At 38.0% G+C, this 23,171-nt stretch overlaps 1 protein-coding gene across 2 annotated transcripts in view; it reads right to left on the bottom strand.

Moving 5' to 3' along the window:
- MNS1 (meiosis specific nuclear structural 1) overlaps window positions 1-22,385 on the bottom strand; it is a 55,952-nt gene extending 33,567 nt beyond the window's left edge. For both annotated transcript variants that reach the window (XM_013992959.3, XM_084969524.1), the window contains exons 1-2: window positions 22,285-22,385; window positions 21,284-21,505 (exon numbers count right to left, since the gene is read on the bottom strand). In XM_013992959.3, coding sequence (XP_013848413.2) covers window positions 21,284-21,505; window positions 22,285-22,287 — 225 coding nt within the window. In that variant the 5' untranslated portion in view covers window positions 22,288-22,385. The remainder of the gene's footprint in view (window positions 1-21,283; window positions 21,506-22,284) is intronic.
- Between the last annotated feature and the right edge of the window lie 786 nt (window positions 22,386-23,171).

Here is a 23,171-nt window from a genome sequence, read left to right as displayed (position 1 = left end):
AACAAACTATTTTTTTAAGCAGTACTGGCTTAGCAGAAAAAATGAGGACAAGAGTTCCCAAATACCCTCTGCCCACACACATGCACAGTCTCCTTCCCTACCAACATCCCACACCAGAGGGTACATTTGTTGCAATCAATAAACTTACACTGACATACCATTATCACCCAAAATCCATAGTTTACAGTTTATTCTTGGTGTTATATATTCTATGTGTTTGAACAAATATATAATAACATGTATCCACTGTTACAGTATCATACAGAATAGTTTCATGCCCTAAAAATCCTCTGTGCTCTGCTTATTCATCACACCCTCCCTCAAATCCCTGGCAACCACAGATCTTTTTACTATCCACATGGTTTTGCTTCTTCCAGAATGTCATATAGCTGGAATCATACAGTATGGAGCCTTTTTCAGATTGACTTCTTTCACTTAGTAATACATTTAAGGTTCTTTCATGTCTTTTCATGGCTCAGTAGCTCATTTCTTTTATCAATGAATAACACTCTATTGTCTGGATTATTTATCTAAAGGACATCTTAGTTGCTTACAGCTTTTAAAGTTGCTATAAACATTGACACGCAGGTTTTTGTATAGATGCAAGTTTTCAACATTACAGAACATTTTTATCATCCCCAGAAAAACCCCATACCAGCTAGTAGTCAGTCATTACTCCCTTTACCCAACTACTCAACTACTCATCTACTTTATATCTGTATGAATTTTCATATTCTATATATTTCATTTAAATGAAATCAAAAAAAATATATCTTTTCATGTTTGGCTTTTTTCACTGATTATAATGTTTTCAAGGTTCATCCATGTTGCAGCACATATTAGTAATTCATTCTTTTTATGATTGTATAATATCCTACTGTGTGTAAATATAAAACATTTTGTTTATCCATTCACTGGCTGTTTATACACTTAGGTTGTTTCCACTTACTTGGGTATCATGAAAAATGTTTCGATGAACATTCGCATACACACTTTTGTGTGGACATGATTTCAATTATCTTGGTCACAGGTTTATGAGTAGAATTGCTGGGTAATATAGTAACTATGTTTAACCTTATGAGGAACTACCAAACTGTTTTCCATAGCCACTACACCATTTACATTGTCATCAGCAATGTACAGGGTTCCAATACCTATTTCCCCTTTTTAAAAAATTGTAGCAGTTCTTATGGGTCTCAAAGTGGTATCTCATTGTTATCTTGATTTGCATTTCCCTAATAGCTGATGATGTTGAGCATCTTTTTGTGTGTGTGCTTTTTGCTCATCTGTATATCTTATTTAGAGAAATGGTTATGGAAATCCTTTGCCCATTAAAAAAGTTTTTTGTGGAGTTCCCGTCGTGGCGCAGTGGTTAACAAATCTGACTAGGAACCATGAGGTTGCAGGTTCGATCCCTGCCCTTGCTCAAAGGGTTAAAGATCCGGCCTTGCTGTGAGCTGTGGTGTAGGTCGCAGACGCGGCCCGGATCCTGCGTTGCTGTGGCTCTGGCATAGGCTGGCAGCTACAGCTCCGATTTGACCCCTAGCCTGGGAACCTCCAAATGCCGCGGGAGCGGCCCAAGAAATGGCAAAAAGACAAAAAAAAAAAAAGGACTATAAAAAAGTTTTTTGTTTTTTATTGTTGAGTTGTATCAGTAATTCTTTTTTTAATTTTTATTTCTAATTGTTATTTCCCCAATATAATTTTTTCCTACTGTACAGCATGATGACCCAGTTACATAAACATGTACACATTCTATTTCCTCACATTATCATCCTCCATCATAAGTGACTAGACATAGCTCCCCGTGCTACACAGCAGGATCTCATTGCTAATCCATTCCAAAGGCAATAGTTTGCATCTATTAAACTCAAGTTCCCCACCCACCTCACTCCCGCCCCCTTCCCCTTGGCAACCACTAGTCTATTCTCCAAGTCCATGACTTTCTTTTCTGTGGAAAGGTTCATTTGTGCCGTATATGGGATTCCAGATATAAGTGGTATCATCTGGTTTTGTCTTTCTCTTTCTTTTTTTTTTTGTCTTTTTTGTCTTTGTTGTTGTTGTTATTGTTGCTATTTCTTGGGCCGCTCCCGCGGTATATGGAGGTTCCCAGGCTGGGGGTTGAATCGGAGCTGTAGCCACCGGCCTACGCCAGAGCCACAGCAACGCGGGATCCGAGCCACGTCTGCAACCTACACCACAGCTCACGGCAACGCCGGATCGTTAACCCACTGAGCAAGGGCAGGGATCGAACCTGCAACCTCATGGTTCCTAGTCGGATTCGTTAACCACTACGCCATGACAGGAACTCCTGTCTTTCTCTTTCTGTCTTACTTCACTCAGTATGAAAGTCTCTAGTTTCATCCATGTTGCTGCAAATGGCATCATTTTGTTCTTTTTATGGCTGAGTAGTATTCCATTGTGTATATATACTACATCTTCCTAATCCAATCATCTGTCAGTGGACATTTAGGTTGTTTCCATGTCTTGGCTATTATAAATAGTGCTGCAGTGAACATGCAGGTTCATGTATCTTTTTCAAGGAAAGTTTTGTCCGGATATATGCCCAAGAGTGAGATTGTTGGGTCGTATGGTACTTCTATGTATAGATTTCTAAGGTACCTCCGTAGTGTTCTCCATAGTGGTTGTACCAGCTTACATTCCCACCAAGAGTGCAAGAGGGTTCCCTTTTCTCCACACTCCCTCCAGCATTTGTTATTTGTGGACCTATGAACGATGGCCATTCTGACTGGTGTGAGGTGGTATCTTGTGGAAGTTTTGATTTGCATTTCTCTAATAATTAGGGATGTTGAGCATTTTTTCATGTGCTTGTTGACCATCTGTACCTCTTCCTTGAAAAAATGTCTATTCAGGTCTTTCACCCATTTTTCTCATGGGTAGTTGGCTTTTTTGCTATTGAGTTGTGTATGTTGTTTGTATATTGTAGAGATTAAGCCCTTGACAGACACATCATTTGAAATGATTTTCTCCCATTCTGTAAGTTGTCTTTTTGTTTTCTTTTTGGTTTCCTCTGATGTGCAAAAGCTTGTCAGTTTGATTAGTTCCCACTGGTTTATTTCTGCTCTTATTTCTGTTGCTTTGGGAGACTGACATAGAAAACATTTGTAAGGTTGATGTCAGAGAATGTTTTGCCTGTGTTCTCTTCTAGGAGTGTGTTGGTGTCTTGTCTTACACTTAAGTCTTTACGCCATTTTGAGTTTATTTTTGTGCATGGTGTGAGAGTGTGTTCCAGTTTATTGATGTACATGCGGCAGTCCAGGTTTCCCAGCAATACTTGCTAAAAGGCTGTCTTTTTCCTATTTTATATTCTTGCCTTCTTTGTCAAAGACTAATTGACCATAGGTGTCTGGGTTTATTTCTGTGTTCTCTCTTCTGTTCCACTGGTCGGTCTCTCTGTTTTGATACCAGTACCACACTGTCTTGATTACTGTGGCTTTGTAATATTGCCTGAAGTCTGGAAGAGTTATGCCTCCTGATTGGTTTTTGTTCCTCAGGGTTGCTTTGGCAATTCTGGGTCTTTTGTGGTTCCATATAAATTTTTGGATTGTTTGTTCTAGTTCTGTGAAAAATGTCATGGGTAATTTGATAGGGATTGCATTGAATCTGGAGATTGCTTTGGGTAGTATGGCCATTTTTACAATGTTAATTTTTCTAACCCAGGAGCATGGAATATCTTTCCACTTCTTTACATCTTCTTTAATTTCCTTGATTAATGTTTTATAGTTCTCAGCATATAAGTCCTTTACCTTCTTGGTTAGGTGTATTCCCAGGTATTTGATTTTTTGGGGGCGCAATTTTAAAAGGTACTGTATTTTTGTATTCCTTTGCTAATATTCATTGTTAATCTACAGAAATGTGACTGATTTCTGAATGTTAATTTTATATCCTGTTACTGTGCTGTATTTGTTGACTAGTTCAAGTAGTTTTGGGGTTGAGTCCTTGGGGTTTTCTATATATAGTATCATGTCACCTGCATACAGTGACAGTTTTACCTCTTCTCTTCCTATTTGGATGCCTTTTATTTCTTTTGTCTGTCTGATTACTGTGGCTAGGACTTCCAATACTATGTTGAATAATAGTGATGAGAGTGGGCATCCTCGTCTTGTTCCAGATTTTAGTGGGAAGGCTTTCAGCTTTCAGCTTTTCTCCATTGAGTATTATAGCTGCTGTGGGACATTCTTTAAGTAACAAAATAACAGAAATGGAGATGATATTAGTGGTTGCCAGAGTCAGGGATGAAGTAGGGGTAGACAAGAAAGAGGTGAGTATGCTTAAACAAAGACAAAATGTAAGAGCCTTATGAACATGGAACTCTTATGGATCTTGGCTCTAGTGTTATATACAAAAGGCTACACAGGTTATAAAATGTATAGAACTAAACACACACATGCAAGTAAAACTGGGGAAATCAGAACAAGACTGGTGGATTGTATCATTGTTGATATCTTGTGTGTAATATTATACTATACTTTTACATGCTGTGCCACTGGGAGAAACTGCGTACAGCATATATACAATTACTCTGTCTTTTTTCTTACGAGTACCTACAAATATACAATTACCAATAAAATTTCAATTGACAAAAACCAACAGTAAGTACTGGTGAGGACACAAAGCAAATAGAATTCTTAAACATTACTTGTGGAAATACAAAATAGTACAATTACTTTGGAAAACGATTTGGCAATTTCTTATAATGAAACAGACATTTACCATGTGACTCAACCATCCTACTCTCAGATATCTATTCAAGAGAAATGAAAACTTACGGTCATACAAAAATAAGTATGCATTTTATTCATATTTGCCAAAAACTAGAAACAACTCAAATTTCCTTCAACTTGTGAACTGACAAACTATGGTACATCCATAATGGAATACTACTATACAATTTGTCCAGTAAGAGAAATAATTCATGCAACAACATGAAATCTTAAATTTGTTTTGCTAAGTGAAAGAAGTCTGATGCAAAAGGTGACATACTGTATAATTTGATGTATGTAATACTATGGAAAAAGTGAACCTACTGGCACAAAAAATAAATCAATGGCTTCCAGGAGTCAGGAGGGGTGAGTAGTTCACTACGGAGGGGCAGCATGAGAAGACTTGTGATGTGATGAAACTGGTTTGTATGCAGAGATCAATGTAACAGGATAGAGAGCCCAGAAATAAACCCACACTCCTGTGGTCAATTAATCTATGACAAAGGAGGCAAGAATATACAATAGAGGAGAGAGTCTCTTCAAAAAGTGGTGCTGGGAAAACTGGACAATGACATGTAAAGGAATGAAATTAGAACAATCTCTAACATCATATACAAAAATAAACTCAAAATAAATTAAAGACCTAAATGTAAGACCAGATACTATAAAAATCTTAAGACAAAAACACAGAAGAACACTCTTTGACATAAATCACAGCAATCATTTTGGATCCACCTCCTAGAATAATAGAAACAAAAATGTACAAATGGGACCTAAGTAAACTTAAAAGCTTTTGTGCAGCAAAGGAAATTACTGAAAAAAAATGAAAAGACAGCATACTAGAAAGATCAAGATGGTGGAAGAGTAAGATGCTCACCTTCTCCCACAAACACATCAAGAAAACATATCTCCATGTATAACAATTCACACAGAACATCTACTGAATGCTGACAGAAGAATTTAAATCTCCAAAAGGGCAAGAAACCCTCCACATAACTGGGTAGAACAAAAGAAAAAAAGAGGGAAAGAGAGAGAGAAAAAAAAGGAATCAGGACAGGACTAACATTCCAGAGAGGAAGCTGTGAAAGATAAAAGAAAGCCACATCCTGGGAAACCTAACAGGGATATCAGCCAAGAGAGAGGGACCTCAAAGTCACCAAGAAAAGCACAGCAGCTAGACCTAGGAGGCAAAGCAGAGTGAGAGCCACACAGACCGTCTGCACCACTGCCCCAGACATCACACCCTGAGATGCTTGGGCAGAGGCTGAGCACTGAGACTCAGGCTCTGGAGGTTAGTTCTAGGGAGAGGACTAAGATTGGCTGTGTGGAAACAGCCTGAGGGTCTAAGAAGCAGTGTGTCATGGGCTGGGGAGCAGAACACCACAGCTGAGGGAACCTGGGAGGAGGTATGGGCCTACAGGAGAAGCAAGGTACCATTGCTGGGGAGAGTGAGAGAAGGAGAGGCAGACCACCACAGGAATCTCCCTGCCAATAGGCAGGCTCTCAGAGGGCAGGGTGCCTCTGGCACAGGCTACAGATGGCAAAAGGCCACTTACTTGGGCTTACAGGAGACTGAGTGCTTCTTGTGTGGGCTATGGGTAGCCAGGCACCTCTTGTGTGGGCTAAGGGCAGCAGGGGGCCAAGCACAACATGGTGCCTCCTGTGTGATCTACAGGTGGCAGGGACAAACCACAGCAGTCATCTCAGAAACCAGAGGGAGATGTGGCCTGCCACCACTAGGGATCTGAGAATAGGCTCAACCTGCTGCCCCAGTCACCTCAGAGGTCGACAAAAAGAGAGCACTGCAATCGAGCACCACCCATTGACTCTCTCTGCTCTGGGAACCCATCCACCCTGCTGCTGCCACTGCCAAATGCTCCAGGCAGCACCCAAACATGCGTGATCACTGTCACTTCCCAGGACCCTGCAACTAGGAGCAGCCTCTGCAGCACCTCCTGAATGGGCTGGGCAGGAAAGGGTAATTCTTGCATGGTCTACAAGCGGCAGGGGCAAACCACTGCAGTTATCTCTGATTCCAGAGGTGGGCATGGCATGCCATTACTAGGGGTCTGTAAACAGGCACCACTTATGGCTGCAATCACCTCAGAGGACACCACAGAGGAGGGCATTGTGACCAAATACTACCTGTTGTTGCTCTCACTCCCCTGGGAACTCACACACCCTGTTGACGCCACAGCCAAATGCACTGGGCACCACCTAAATCTGTCTGAGGCTCAGTACCACTCCCAGGGCCATGCAACTAGGAATAGCCTGCACCATCTTCCTGCAGGTCCTTGCTATTGTCAAGAGCCCAGAAACCAAGCACTGACTACTAGCCGTACCCATTGCTTCCTTCTCTGTGGAAACATACTTGACACCCTGGGGATAACAGCCTGCTCACATGGGAGAGCAAAAATCCAAACTCCCACTCCAAAAATAAATAGCAACATCCCACAAAATACAAAGGGGCACATTTGCATAGAAATAGCCCTCCAATACTGCAGTTTGGTTTCCCTCAACTCACACGAAAAGAAAAATATAAGCAAAATGAAGAAGCTCAGGAACCATTCCTAGTTAAAAGAACAGAAGAATTCACATGAAGGAGCAAACAATGAAACAGACCTCCGCAGTCTAATAGATGTTGAGTTCAAAAGGGAGACAGTGAAAATACTGAAAGAATTAAGGGTGAATACGAAGGAATTAAGAGAAGATATAAACAGTAATGCAGATTACTTTAGAAAGGAACTAGAAAAAATGAGGAACCAAAAAATATTAATAAATTCATTTGCAGAGACTCAAACTGAGCTAAAGGCACTAAACAGCAGAATGAATAATGCAGAGGAACAAATTAATGACTTGGAAGACAGAATAATGGAAATCACCCAATCAGGACAGCAGACAGAAAACCAAAAGAAAAAACATGAAAGCAATATAAGAGATCTATGGGATAATATAAAGTGGGTGAATCTTTGTATAACAGGAATTCCAGAAGGAGAAGAAAACGAAAAGGGGATTTAAAATATGTTTGAAGAAATTATGTCTGAAAACTTTCCAAATCTAAAGAAAACCAATATCAAGATAATGGTAGCAGAGAGGGCCCCAAACAAGTTGAACCCAAACAGGCCCACACCAAGACATACTATAATAAAAATGGCAAAAGTTAAAGAGAGGATTCTAAAGGCAGCAAGAGAAACACAAAGTGTTAATTATAAGGGAACCCCCATAAAGCTATCAGCTGATTTCTCTACAGGAACACTACAGGGCAGAAGAGAGTGGTAAGATATATTCAAAGTTCTAAAAAGGAAAAAACTGCAGCCTAGAATACTCTACCCAGCAAGGATACCATTTAAAACAGAAGGAGAAATAAAGAATTTCTCCAACAAACAAAAGCTAAAAGAGTAGAGCAATACTGAACTGACTCTAAAAGAAATACTGAAAGGGCTTCTCTAAATAAAAAAGAAGTAAGAAGAAATAAGATGGAGGAAATCACAATTGGAAAGCACTTAAATAAGCCAGGATACAGATATAAAAGAAAAATAAAACAAAAAACAAAAACCTACTATAAAAGCTACAGTAAACACAAGGAACAGCAAAAGGACAAACATGAAGATTTAAAAAAAAAAAAAAGCACTTCAAAATCATAGAATGTGGGGAGGTAAGAAAATCTCTTACTCTTTTCAAAATAATGTGTTTGAGCCTATATGACTCTCAGGCTAAATAAAGCAAGCAGATTCAGGAAGGGATTAACTTACTTGAAAGACAGGGCAACCACAAATCAAAACCAAACATTACATTCACAAAAACTAAAAAGAAAAGTACACAAGCATAAAATAAATGGAAATCATCTAACCAAAAATAAAATAAAATAAAATAAAGGAACAAAGGAGAAACATAGAATCAACTAGAAAACAAGGTTCAAAATGATAACAAATACATATTTATCGATCATTACCTTAAATGTCAATGGACTGAATGCTCCAATCAAAATACACAGAGTGGCAGACTGGATAAAAAAGCAAGAGCTTAAAATATGCTGTCTATAAGAAACTCACCTTAGGGCAAAGGACACATGTAGATTCAAAGTGAGGGCATGGGAAAAGATACTTCATGCCAATGGACACAACAGGAAAGCAGGAGGTGCAAAACTCACATCAGACAAAATAGACTATAAAATGAAGGCCATAAAGAAAGACAAAGAAGGGCACTATTTAATGATAAAAGGACCTATTCAAGAAGAGGATACTACAATTGTCAATATATATGCGCCTAATATAGGATACCCAGATATATACGACAAATACTAACAGATATAAAAGGAGAAATTGACGGGAATACAGTAAACGCAGGAGACTTTACCACCCCACTCATGTCAATGGACAGATTCTCTACACAGAAAATCAATCAGGCAACAGAGAGCCTAAATGACACAATAGAAAAGTTAGACTTAATTGACATTTTCAGGATATAACATCCAAAAAAAATTGGAATATACATTCTTTTCAAGTGCACATGGAACATTCTCAAGAATTGACCCCATGCTGGGGCACAAAACTAACCTCAAACAAATTTAAGAGTATAGAAATTATTTCAAGTATCTTCTCTGACCACAATGGCATAAAACTAGAAATCAACCACAGGAAAAGAAATGAGAAAAAGCTGACTATATGGAAACTAAACAACATGCTACTAAAAAAACCAATGGGCCACTGAGGAAATAAAAAAGGAAATTAAAAAATACCTCAAGAAAAATGATAATGAATACAGAACCACTCAAAATCTATGGGATGCTGCAAAAGCAGTGCTTAGAGGGAAACTCATAGCAATACAGGCCTTCCTCAAAAAAAAAAAAAGAAAAGAAAAATCTCAAATTGACAACTTAACCCACCTCCTAAATGAATTAGGAAAAGAAGAACAAACAAAACCTGAAGTCAGCAGAAGGACAGAAATCATAAAGATCAGAGAGGAAATCAATAAAATAGAGATTCCAAAAACAATAGAAAAAAAATCTATAAAAGCAAGACTAGTTCTTTGAAAAGGTAAACAAAATTTACAAACCTCTGGGTAGACTCACCAAGAAGAGGAGAGGAAAAAACCCAACTAAAATAAGAAATGAAAAAGAAGAAATCTCAATGGATAATGCAGTAATACAAAAAAAAAAAAAAGAAATACTATGAACAATTATATGCCAACAAATGCAACAACCAAGAAGAAATCAACAACTTTCTAGAGACTTACAGCCTGCCAAAACTGAATCAAGAAGAAATAGATCAACTGAACAGACCGATCACTAGAAATTAAATTGAGTATGTCATAAGAACACTCCCTACAAACAAAAGTCTAGGACCAAATGGCTTCACAGGCGAATTCTACCAAAGATACAAAGAGGAAGTCACACCCATCCTCCATAAACTTTTACAAAAGGTTGAAGAAGAATGAAAACATCCAAAGGAATTCTATGAAGCCACCATCACCCTAACACCAAAACAAGACAAAGATACTGCCAAAAAAGAAAATTGTAGCCCAATAACTTTGATGAATATAGAAGCAAAAATTCTCACAAAATTTTAGCCAAGTGAAATCAGCAACACATAAAAAAGATCATTTACCACAACCAAGTGGGATTCATCCCAGGTTCACAAGGATGGGTCAACATACACAAACCAATAAATGTCATACACCACCTTAACAAAAGAAAAGTCAAAAACCACATGATCACTTCAATAGATGCAGAAAAAGCATTTGACAAAGTCCAACATCCATTCATCATAAAACCCTTACCAAAATGGGTATAGAGGGAACATATCTTAACATAATAAAAGCCATTTATGACAAACCCACAGCAAATACAATACTCAATGGAGAAAAGCTGAAAGCCTTCCCACTAAAATCTGGAACAAGACAAGGATGCCTGCTCTCACCACTTTTATTCAACATAGTATTGGAAGTCTTAGCCACAGTAATCAGACAGACAAAAGAAATAAAAAGTATCCAAATAGGAAGAGAAGAGGTAAAACTGTCACTATATACATAAATATGGTAAACCCTAAGGACTCAACCCAAAAACTACTCTAACTGATCAATAAATTCAGCCAAGTAGCAGGATATAAGACTAACATTTAGAAATCAGTGTCATTTCTGTATCCTAACAATGAAATATTAGCAGAGGAATACTAAAGCACAATACCCTATAAAACTGCACCCCCAAAAATCAAATACCTGGAAATAAAACTGACTGAGGAGGTCAGACTTATATGCTGAGAACTATAAAACATTAATCAAGGAAATTAAAGAAGATGTAAAGAAGTGGAAAGATATTCCATGCTCCTGGGTTAGAAAAATTAACATTGTAAAAATGGCCATACTACCCAAAGCAATCTCCAGATTCAATGCAATCCCTATCAAATTACCCATGACATTTTTCACAGAACTAGAACAAACAATCCAAAAATTTATATGGAACCACAAAAGACCCAGAATTGCCAAAGCAACCCTGAGGAACAAAAACCAATCAGGAGGCATAACTCTTCCAGACTTCAGGCAATATTACAAAGCCACAGTAATCAAGACAGTGTGGTACTGGTATCAAAACAGAGAGACCGACCAGTGGAACAGAAGAGAGAACACAGAAATAAACCCAGACACCTATGGTCAATTAGTCTTTGACAAAGAAGGCAAGAATATAAAATAGGAAAAAGACAGCCTTTTAGCAAGTATTGCTGGGAAACCTGGACTGCCGCATGTACATCAATAAACTGGAACACACTCTCACACCATGCACAAAAATAAACTCAAAATGGCGTAAAGACTTAAGTGTAAGACAAGACACCAACACACTCCTAGAAGAGAACACAGGCAAAACATTCTCTGACATCAACCTTACAAATGTTTTCTATGTCAGTCTCCCAAAGCAACAGAAATAAGAGCAGAAATAAACCAGTGGGACCTAATCAAACTGACAAGCTTTTGCATAACAAAGGAAACAATAAAAAAAAGACAACACATGGAACTGGAGAAAATAGTTTCAAATGATGCAACTGACAAGGGCTTAATCTCTAAAATATACAAACAATTTATACAACTCAACAACAAAAAAACCAACAACCCAATTGAAAAATGGGCGGAAGATCTGAATAGACATTTCTCTAAAGAAGATACACAGATGGCCAACAAGCACAAGAAAAATGCTCAACATCCCTAATTATTAGAGAAATGCAAATCAAAACTACTATGAGGTAACACCTCTCACCAGTCAGATGGCCATCATTAGTAAGTCCACAAATAACAAATGCTGGAGAGGGGGTGGAGAAAAGGGAACCCTCCTGCACTGTTGGTGGGAATGTAACTTGGTACAACCACTATGGAAAATGTTATGGAGGTACCTTAGAAAACTATACATAGAACTACCATGTGACCCCACAATCCCACTCTTGGGCATATATCCGGATAAAACTTTCCTTGAAAAAGATACATGAACCTGCATGTTCATTGCAGCACTATTTATAATAGCCAAGACATGGAAACAACCTAAATGTCCACTGACAGATGATTGGATTAGGAAGATATAGTATATATACACAATGGAATACCACTCAGCCAAAAAAAGAACAAAATAATGCCATTTGCAGCAACATGGATGGAACTAGAGACTCTCATCCTGAGTGAAGTAAGTCAGAAAAAGAAAGACAAGTACCATACACTATCTCTCATATCTGGAACTAATATACAGCACAAATAAACCTTTCCACAAAAAGAAACTCGTGGACTCAGAGAACAGACTTGTGGTTGCCAGGTGGTGGGAGGTGGGCTGGGAATCTTGGGTTAACAGATGCCAACTATTGCCTTTGGAATGGATAGGCAATGAGATCCTGTTGTATAGCACTGGGAACTATATCTAGTCACTTATCATGGAGCACGATGGAGGATAATGTGAGGAAAAGAATGTATGTGTTTATGTGTGTGTGTGTGTGTGTGTGTGTGTGTGTGTGTGTGTGTGTGTGTGTGTGTGTGTGTGTGTCTGGATCACTCTGCTTTTCAGTAGAGATTGACAGAACACTAAACCTGCTAGGATGGAAAAAATTAAAATCTTTAAAAATTAAAATAAAAAAATTTTAAAATTTTAAAAAAACCACAATGATGTTTCTTGGCCACAATAAAATATTTACATGGGTGTGCTTTAAAAAATAAAAAATTTAAAAATTTAAAAAAGACAACATACTGGAGTTCCCGTCATGGAGCAGCAGAAATGAGGCCAACTAGGAATTTTAGGTTGTGGGTTCACAATCCCTGGCCTCATTCAGTGGATTAAGGATCCTGTGAGCTATGGTGTAGGTTGCAGACATGGCTCAGATCTGATGTTGCTGTGAGGTAGGCCAGCAGCTGTAGCTCATATTAGACCCCTAGCCTCAGAAACTCCATATGCTGCGGGTGCGGCCCTAAAAAGCAAAAAAAAAAAAAAAAAAAAAAAAAAAAAAAAAAAAAAAAAAAGACAACATACTGAATGGGAGAAAATATTTGTAAATGATATGACTGATAAGGGATTATGATCAAACATATACAATAAATAGCTTATACAACTCAACAACAACAACAAAAAAAACAACCTAATTTAAAAATAGGCAGAAGAATTGAAGAGATATTTTTCCAAAAAGGACATGAAGATGGCAAACAAGCACATGAAAAGATGTTCCTCATCACTAATGATGAGGGAAATGCAAATCACAACCACAATGAGATATTACTGCACACCTGTCTGAAAAGCTATCATCAAAAAGAACACAAATAACAAATGTTGACAAGGATGTGGAGAAAAGGGAATCCTTGTACGCTGTTGGTGGGAATGTCAATTGTGCAGCCACTGTGGAAAACAATATGGAGGTTTTTCTCAAAAAACTAGAAACAGAACTACCACATAACCCAGCAATTCCACTCCTAAGTATATATCCAATAAAACAAAAACGGTAATTTGAAAAGATACATGCACTCCAATGTTCACAGTGGCATTATTTAAAACTGCCAGGATATGGAAGCAACCTAAACGTCCATCAACAGATGAATGGTTAAAGAAAATGTGGTACATATATACATTGCAATATTACTTAACCATAAAAAAATGAAAGTTTGATATTTGTAGCAACATGGATAAACTAAGAGGGCATTATGCTCAGTCAAGTAAGTCAGAGAAGACAAGTACTATATGATATCATTTATATGTGGCATCTAAAAAATACAACAAACTAGTGAATATAACAAAAAGAAGACTCACAAATATAGAGAACAAACTAGTGGTTACCATTGGGCAGAGAAAAGAGAGCAGAAGTAATATACAGTTAGGGAGTAAGAAATACAAACTATTAGGTATAAAATAAGCTACATGGATATATTGTGCAATGTGGGGAATATAGCCAATATTTTATAATAACTATAAATAGAGTATAACCTTTAAAAATTGTGGATCATGATATTGTACACCTATAACATGTAATTCTGTATAACAACTATACTTCAATTTAAAAAAAGGAAATTGCTCTATAGAACAATGCGGTGGTGAAAATGGGAATCTACTCATTTGTTAAAATCCATAGAATTGTACATCACAGTGAACTGTACATACACAAATTTTAAAACAAATCAGCCAGTACATCCATACCATGCACTACCACTCAGTAATAAAAAAGAATTAGCTACTGATACATCCAACAACTTGGATGAATTTCAAGAGCATTATGCAGAGTAAAAAAAAAAACCCATTCAAAAGGTCACAGACATATGATTCCAGTTGCATATGGAATCACAGACACAAATGTTTATAGACCATTCTTGGAATGACAAAATTATAGGGATGTAGAACAAATTAGTGGTTGCCAGTTACACCAGGGGTTGAAAGGAATGTATGATTATAGTTTGGTAGCATGAATGAGGCCTTGGTGGTGATGGAATAGTTCTGTATCTTGAATGAGGTGGTGGTTGCATAAATCTACATGTGTGATAAAATGACACAAGTATATAGGCATAGCATAGAAATGCCATTTTCCAGGGTCTGATACTAAACTATAGTTATGTAAGATGTAACTATGTGGGAATATTCAAAGGCACAATGGACTTCTCTGTACTATCTTTGCACCTTTCCAAGGATCTGTAATTATTTCAACATTAAAAAAAAATCAACCAGATGTGGGGGAAGAACAGAATGCACACTGTGACAAATTAACTATATTTATTCAATCACATAACCACAGTGAAGGAAACAGGTAGGAGTGGACATAATGACTTGGGAAAACAGTGTTTGACTTGATATTTTAAGACTAAGGACAAAAAGAACTATACTCAAGTCTGTATTGCAGTCAGTAAATTTGTTGTTCAGAGGTGCAAGTTAGCAATGCTAGAATTTTATCTGTATACTATGATTGAAATAATAAGTGAATATATTGTAGACAATGAGAACCAGCTTTCTTTTGTTAGAAGAATGTAACTACAAATAAGGAAAGGCTGAAATGACCCCTTGGGTGCCAGATTAGTCAGCACCAATGTAGCCCATGCTTTTCTAATAAATATATGCAGATAGTTACAAAAGTAAACACAGATGTGTGTGTGTGTGCACTGGTTAGTGTAGACTTATATTTTAGTTCCTGGAGGGAGTAGAGCAGTAAAACCCCAGTAATAATAAGCACACCTATCATTCAGACATTGGTTTCTAAATACCATTCTCCAATAAAAGGAACCAAGTACTCTTGGAGAACTGTTTGATTTCAAGGCAATGTAAGGAAAGAATAAGCTGGACCTGAAACATCTTGTGGGACCAGAAAGCAAGAAAACTCAAAAACAAAAACAAACAAAGAGCATGATGTCAGAAAGGCATAGCAGACAACTTGAAAAGAGTTTCCAAAAGCCAAAATTCGAACAACTAGAGGAACAATATAAATAACAACGCTAGTAGATTATAACCAAAAGTATTTTAAAAATCAATGAATCCATATGGATATAAATAAATAACTATATAATATACAGGGAAAGGGGTCAACTCTTTCTTACAGAAAAATTCCAATTAATAAATGAAGAGGGAATAAATCAAATCAGAAATTACCATTAAAACCCAAAAGTAATAATTGTTAAAGGCAAGATTCACCAATGAATACTAATATTAGTGTGCAAAATTTAAATAAAAACAGGATATGTGCATAGTCTCAAAGCATCTCCCTCATAATATTTAGTATTTACAAACTGTAAAATAATTCTAAAGTATAAAACTTTACGTAGGGGAATCCTGATAACACATTAACCAAGTGATCAAGGCTAACAGCAAGTATAATACATACCAACATCATGTACCCCCAATACAAAATGCAAAGGGCATTAATGTCCCCAATAAATTGCTTTTAAATTAATCAGAAGGGAGATTTTCCTGGGTAGGCCTGACCTAAACAGATGAGCCCTAACAATGACAGGGAGTAACAGAAGTCAGTGCCCTGTGGACCTTATGGAAGCAAACTGCATGTACAGAGAGGGTCATGTGGCAGGGAATGTCACAACCTCTGGAAGACAAAACCTCAGTCTTAGAGCTACAAGAACAGGAATTCTGCTGGCAACTTAAATGAGGTTAGAAGAAGCTCCAAGATCTAGATGAAAATGCATCCCAGCAATACCTTGATTTCAGCCTTGAAAATGAACAGACAATCCAGCTACACCGTGCCTGGATTTCTCACCTATAGAAATTGTGAGGTAATAAATGGGTGTTATTTTAAGCCACGAAGTTTGTGGCAATTTGTTACACAAATTAATAATATAACAACATAACAAATAAACTACAGTTTTCAAAACTGTTAAGATCATGAAAGATAGGGAAAAGCGAGGAACTCTCACAGACTGGAGGAGGCTAAGGAGATCTGACAACTAAATTAAGTTTGTGATTCTGGAACAGAAAAAAAGATGTTAGTGGAAAAACTGATGAAATTTTAATAAATCCCATAGTTTAGTTAACAATACTGTACCAAAGTTAATTGCTTCATTTTGATAACTATTCTCTGATTACATTAGATGTTAACATAAGGGGAAGTCAAGGGTATTCAGGAATTTTTATTTTTGCAACTCTTCCATAAATCTAAATTTATCTCAAAAACTTAAAAATATGCCTATTTCCAAATTCCGTCTAATGCAAAGACCTGGAACCAATGATAACCCAAGATTAATAAGTGTCTCTAACACTTACAACTGAAATATTTCTCTAAATATTATTTCCACTAAATGGTAACAGAGCTTCTTGGTACAACGGCCAATTCCAAGTGTGAGGCAAGAAATTTGTAAGATAAGCCTTATATTAGGGTTTTCCAGAAAAACAGAAACAACATAATAAGGAATCAGGCTCAGGAAATTATGGAAGCAGGCAAGTCCCAAGATCTTCAGAGTGAGTTGGAAAACTAGGGACCAAGGAAAGTCAATGTTCCAGTCAAAGTTCCAGTCAAAGTTCCAACGTCTGAGAGCCAGGGGTGTAGTACCTGTCTGAAGGCTGGCAGGCTTGAGACTCAGAGTTGATGTCTCAGTTAAGGTGTGAAGACTAGAAAAAAGCTAATATCCTAGTTGGAAGGCAATCAGGGAGGAGCAGTTTCCTCTTATTTAGCCTTTTTGTTCTATTCAGACCTTCAACAGATTGGATGAGGCACACCCACACAAGGAAGAAAATATGCTTTACTTAGTGTGCTAATTTATATGTTAACCTCATCTAAAGCCACCCAGAATAATGTTTGACCAAATATCTGGGTACCCCATGGCTCAGTCAAATTGACACATAAAATTAACCACCTCTAGTCCATAATATTTTGTTCTGACAAAAAGCGAGGAAGCCATCATAGATTACAGGAGTCTTCTCTAAAGGACACAAAAGCACTAAAAGGGCATCCACTGGCCAAAGGCAGGACACATGAGCACAAAAAAGAATAATAAATGCAATTAATTCAAGTATATAAAGACCCACGAGACCATAAAGATATATTTGCTTTTTAGGGCCACACCTGTGGAATATGGAGGTTCCCAGGCTAGGGGTCTAATCAGATCTGAGACGTATCTGCAACCTACACCACGGCTCATGGCAATGCCAGGTCTTTAACCCACTGAGCAAGGCCAGGGATCGAACCCACAACCTCACGGTTCCTAGTCAGATTCGTTTCTGCTGTGACATGATGGGAACTCCCCATCTTTTGTTTTGTTTTTTTTCATAAAGATATTCTTTTAAAAAGTCCAAAGCTAAAGAAAACTTTAAAAAACAACACAGGCATACAACAGTGGAAGTGACTAGGGCACCAATTCTTACTCTCAAAATTAGCAAATCTCCTTTTCCAGTAAAAACCATATTTCAGGGTACCAAATTACCCTTGTTGACAAGGGAAAGTTCTTTACAGAGGAATTTCAGCTACTTAAATGTGTAAGGAACAACAAAATTAGAAAATCAGTGTTTTGCAAGCCCTGATGAAGAAAAAGCTTCATTGGTAAAACCATAGATTAAAGTATGATGGGGATCTTTACAGTGGAGGAACCAGGCTGTCTCACTAAACCCACTGATTAGCATTAGCATCACTTAACACAGAACAACCATGTATGTGCCTGCTGGTAGGATATAATCAACATCAAGGACAGCATGACCATGGAATGACTGCCAAAAAAGTTGCATCTAAAACTAATCATGCTTGTAGGCTAACTTTCACTCAGAGGAAAAGAAGTAAAGGAACCACTGAGGAAGCAAACAGATGAATTCAGAAAGTGAGATATCCTATCAAAAAACTGGCCTAGCCGCTTTAACAAGTTAAAAGAATAAAACTGAAAAAATAAAGCACAAGGGCTGTTTTAGATTAAAATGGACCTGATAAACCCAAATACACTGTATAAACCTTGTTTGGATCCTGATTAAAAGAAACCCAGTAAAAGCAGTCTTGACACAATCAGAGAAATTTTACTATAGAATAGTATTAAACGATACCTAGAATTTACTTACTGATAAATTCTATTAGGTAAGATAATGGCATTATGCTGCTGCTATGTAAAAAAAAAAAAAAAGAACGAACCTATTTTGTAAGATGCACATCATAGCATGAACAAGAGAACTGATACAGTATCTGGGATTTTATTTAAAATTAAAGTAAAGTGAGTTCCCTTCATGGCTCAGTGGTTAACGAATCCAACTAGGAACCATGAAGTTGTGGGTTCGATCCCTGGCCTCACTCAGTGGGTTAAGGATCCGGCATTGCTGTGAGCTGTGGTGTAGGTTGAAGACTCGGCTCAGATCCCACGTTGCTAGGGCTCTGGCATAGGCTGGCAGCTACAGCTCTAACTGGATCCCTAGCCTGGGAACCTCCATATGCCGCAGGTGTGGCCCTAGAAAGACTAAAAAGACAAAAAAATAATAATAATAAAATTAAATTAAAGAAAAATGAGTATAAAAAAGAAGAGGAAAAAATCTAATCCCAAGGATTTTCTTGCTCAGGATTAAAAAGTCAAGTCTAAGTTATAGGGATAAAGTAGAAAAATTAAATAGCTTAAAATCTCACCAGGGGATTAAAGACAGAAAAGGAATATTAAGGGAGTTTGGGAGACTGCTATAAGCTAGTGACCACTCAAGAAAAGAATCCAGTAAGCTAGCAACAATCTACACTACCTTGAAGATGGTGCATTTAAGTGCCAGACACACTCAAACCACCAACCCAGTTAGAACACAAAACAATATGACATGGGGTCTGAAATCTTGTTACATGAAGTCAGGGAGTTAACAGTCCCTGACGAGTAGCATTTCTGATGTAGGCAAGACAAAAATGTAGGTGAAAGGGAAAAAAAAACAGGTAAAAGGAGACACTGTACTGAAACCTCAGATGAGCTACCAAATTTTAGTACATTTCCACCTTTTGCTAATATACATATGATTTATGTAGCACCATGCCAGTCCTGGTTAAACTAACTATACAGGGTCAAAGGAGGAACTAATGATGTAAGCCTTGATGTCTACCCAAAAATGAGGAAGAAGGTGGTCTTCCTCCCTCCTCACTTTTTCTTTTATTATAAAAATGTAGCCCTTTTTTGGGGGGGGGAACTGCTGCTGCATTCCCTTGCTAGCCGCTTGTGTCTTTCAGGATCCTATACTAATAAACTTATTCTTTGTCTGCCACTTCGCTGAATTCTTTCTGCAATAAGACAAAAGAACCTGAGCTTCAGGAAGTTCCTGACACCAGGTGAGCAGTTTCAATTAAAAGACAGTGGGTTCAAGTTTCCTCCTAAGTCAGGGATCATGGGTTCAAGTCCCAATTTGAGGTGCAGGTGGATTGAGTCCCAGCCCGCGGGTTCAAGGCTCAGCCCTTGCATTCAAGTCTGAATCTGAGTTTTGGCTGGGTTCGAGGCCCACCTGAAAAGGACTGAGGTTTCATAAGCTTCTGGAATTTGGAACTCAGAGGATGAATATCACTTTTAAAACTTGTTTTTACCATTCCCCACAATATCTTAAGAATTTTACACAGCAGGCACACACACACACACACACACACACACACACACACAAACCTGAAACATTAAAACACCTTTTTCACTTTTATGAGAACTCATGTCTTTTCTTATTGGCTTCCCTTTTCCTATGTCCCTCATCCCTGAAAGTATTAAGAAATTCCAAATGAAAAACTGTCTCCATACTTTAGGAGCTATATACATACATACTGTAAGTGAATTCTTCAAGGCAGTATTTCAAAAATCAAAAATACAAGTAAATTTGGAATTCCCATCATGGTGCAGCAGAAATGAATCCAACTAGGAACCATGAGGTTTCGTGTTCGATCCCTGGCCTTGCTCAGTGGGTTAAGGATCTGGCGTTGCCGAGAGCTGTGGTGTAGGTTACAGATGAGGCTCAGATCTAGCATTGCTGTGGCTCTGGTGTAGGCCAGCTGCTACAGCTCCGATCAGACCTCTAGCCTGGGAACCTCCATATGCCGAGGGTGCGGCCCTAAAAGGACATAAGACAAAAAAAAAAAAAAGAAAAGAAAAGAAAAGTAAAATAAATTTGTATCTTATACATAAGTGTTCATTTTTAACCACTTAATAACATACAGGTTTAATCTCAGTAAATTCAAAAAAGGTATTAAATTTTTGTCTTTAGAATTTTATGGAAAGCAAATGAATTATGAGAACAAACTGTGGAAGTTAGTAATTACAGATTTCATATTTATGGAAAAAAACAAAAAACAAACAAACCTGAGTGCTTAGTCTGCTCCAGGCACTATTCTAAGGTCTGTGCCTGTATTAACTGATTATTAAAACAATCTTATAAAGTAGGTACTATTATTGTTCTACTTTACAGATGATGCAGAGAAGTAAAAGCAACCTACCCAAGGTTCCACAGCTAACACAAACATTATTAGGATTCCAAGACACGCAGCCTTTAAAACCCCAGCTCTTTAACTCTACACTGGGCTGACTCACAATGAGGCATCCTTTGCCTGATGCTTAGTCTATCCACTCAATTCCAGTATTGTTGATTTTCATTGTTTTCAAAGAGAAAACGAAAGGAAAACGATGCAAAAATGAACAGTAAAACTGACCTTTTGAATGGCCTCTTCCATATCCAACTCAAACTGCTCATTCTGTAGTAATCTGAGGAACCTTTTGTGCTCAGCCCGGTCATCATTCTCATTCCGCACCATTTGGTTTCTGACTTGATTCTGTAGCTTTTTTAGCGCCTCAACATGCAATTTTTTGCAATAGTTTGCATCTACTAATTTCTGATGCCTTTCACTGAAGCTCAAAGTTCTCCTCTTGGAAGCCTATAATGAGGGGGAAAAAAAGCATATCTTGGTATTTTTTATCTATGTTTTTTAAATACATTGATTGCAGCCCTCAAATACAAAAGAAACAAAAATAGTTAACAGTAATAAATGAAAGCTTTTGGCTTCCTTCCTAAAATGAAATATGCCTTTATAAAAAAAAGCAAATGTAAATACATGATATATCAATGCAGTACGTACTATTACTACTCCCCCTCTTACAAATGAGGCATGAAAAGTTAAAGCAACTTGACTCAAGCTTCCTCAGCTAATAAATAGCCCCACTAGGATTCAAAGACGTGCAGCTGGGCTCTACAGACTCAGCTCTTTACCACTACGCAGGTAATCCTTCTCATTCCACCCACTTCTCTTTCCCCTATGGCCATAAATTGCTGTTCAAAAGTTAGCCAGGCTTTTCTAATACACATTTAAAAGGTCAACCTGCTGCTATTCATTTATTCGCTCTCTCTGGGACTTTCATTTACACTCATTTGTACAGCGGTTCTTAAAACATTTCTCAAGTTCCAGAAATGTGAGAAACAACATTTTTTTACCAGGCAGATCTAATATAGTGTGGGAGAAATGCAAAAAAAAAAAAAAAAAAAAAAAAAAGGCTGGAAGCCGCCGGTGGCGTCCCTTAAATAATAGTACCTGAAGTCCTGAAAGCAAGTAAGACTGTCTTTCGCACTTAATTCTCAGATTAGGCACTCATCTCAGCTTGGCTCTAAACTACAAGTAAATCAATAGACAAGTAGTTCGGAGACCCCCGATAGGCTCACCATCTTGGCAGACGAAAATCCTCCTCTCCCGCTCCTGCGGCCTCCACCTCCTCCGGTAAACCGCAAGGCCTCAGTTCTCTCTGGCGTTTACGAGGTCTCCTGGCAACAGCCTCCGAGGCTCCAACTCAAACAAAGCAGACGCCAGAAGGCCGCCACCTCCTATTGGACGCAGCACTATCCAATCAGCGCTGAGCTTCCTGGGAGGCCGGCTGGACAGCTACTTTCATAGGTCTAAAGGAGACAGGCGGGAGGTTCAGAGGTACAGTGAAGTAATCCCTGTTGGGAGGCCAAGGTTTCTCTCAAGCTATTAGCTTTGGGTTTGGGTGGAGTTGAGGGCAAAGCTGAGTGAGGTGTGGAAACTGTTTACAGAGAAATATGCAAACTCCTGTCCAAGATAGGGGGCCAAAGTCACTTTCTATGCACATGACCGTACTGCAACCTCAATGCATTTTCTGCAATTTCCACTTTCGTCCTTAGCAGTGGGAGGCAGGGTCAGTCTCCCTTGCTGAGTTACTGCACTATGCTTAGCGCGCGTTTCCTGGAGCGTTTGCCTCACCACCACCCCACAACCACCACCCGCCCTCAGAAGATGTTGGTAAATTTTGGGAATAAAATGTATAGGCTACATGGATCTTACTCTGCTATGTAACGCATGGTAAGAGACCAGATAGATGATGGAAGGATGCTGGTTAGGTTTTTTTAAAGTTAGACACTGAAGTTTGTTTTAAATGTAAGGATTTAAGAACAAGAATGGGTAGAGAAATTGGTCTAATATATTGATTTTAGAGAAGACATTTAGAAAACTTGTCAAAACTAAGAAAAACATTTTTTACGGTAGTGTGAGAATTTGGCTTCGTTTGTGCTAGTTTGATGTTCATTTTGGGTAG

This window comes from Sus scrofa, chromosome 1 (assembly GCF_054392235.1).
Source record: "Sus scrofa isolate SSC_HxYL_T2T_F1_AM1 chromosome 1, Sscrofa_HxYL_maternal_Yorkshire_Landrace_v2.0, whole genome shotgun sequence".
Classification (NCBI taxonomy): Eukaryota; Metazoa; Chordata; class Mammalia; order Artiodactyla; family Suidae; genus Sus; species Sus scrofa.
This window is presented reverse-complemented; position numbering and strand designations above follow the sequence as displayed.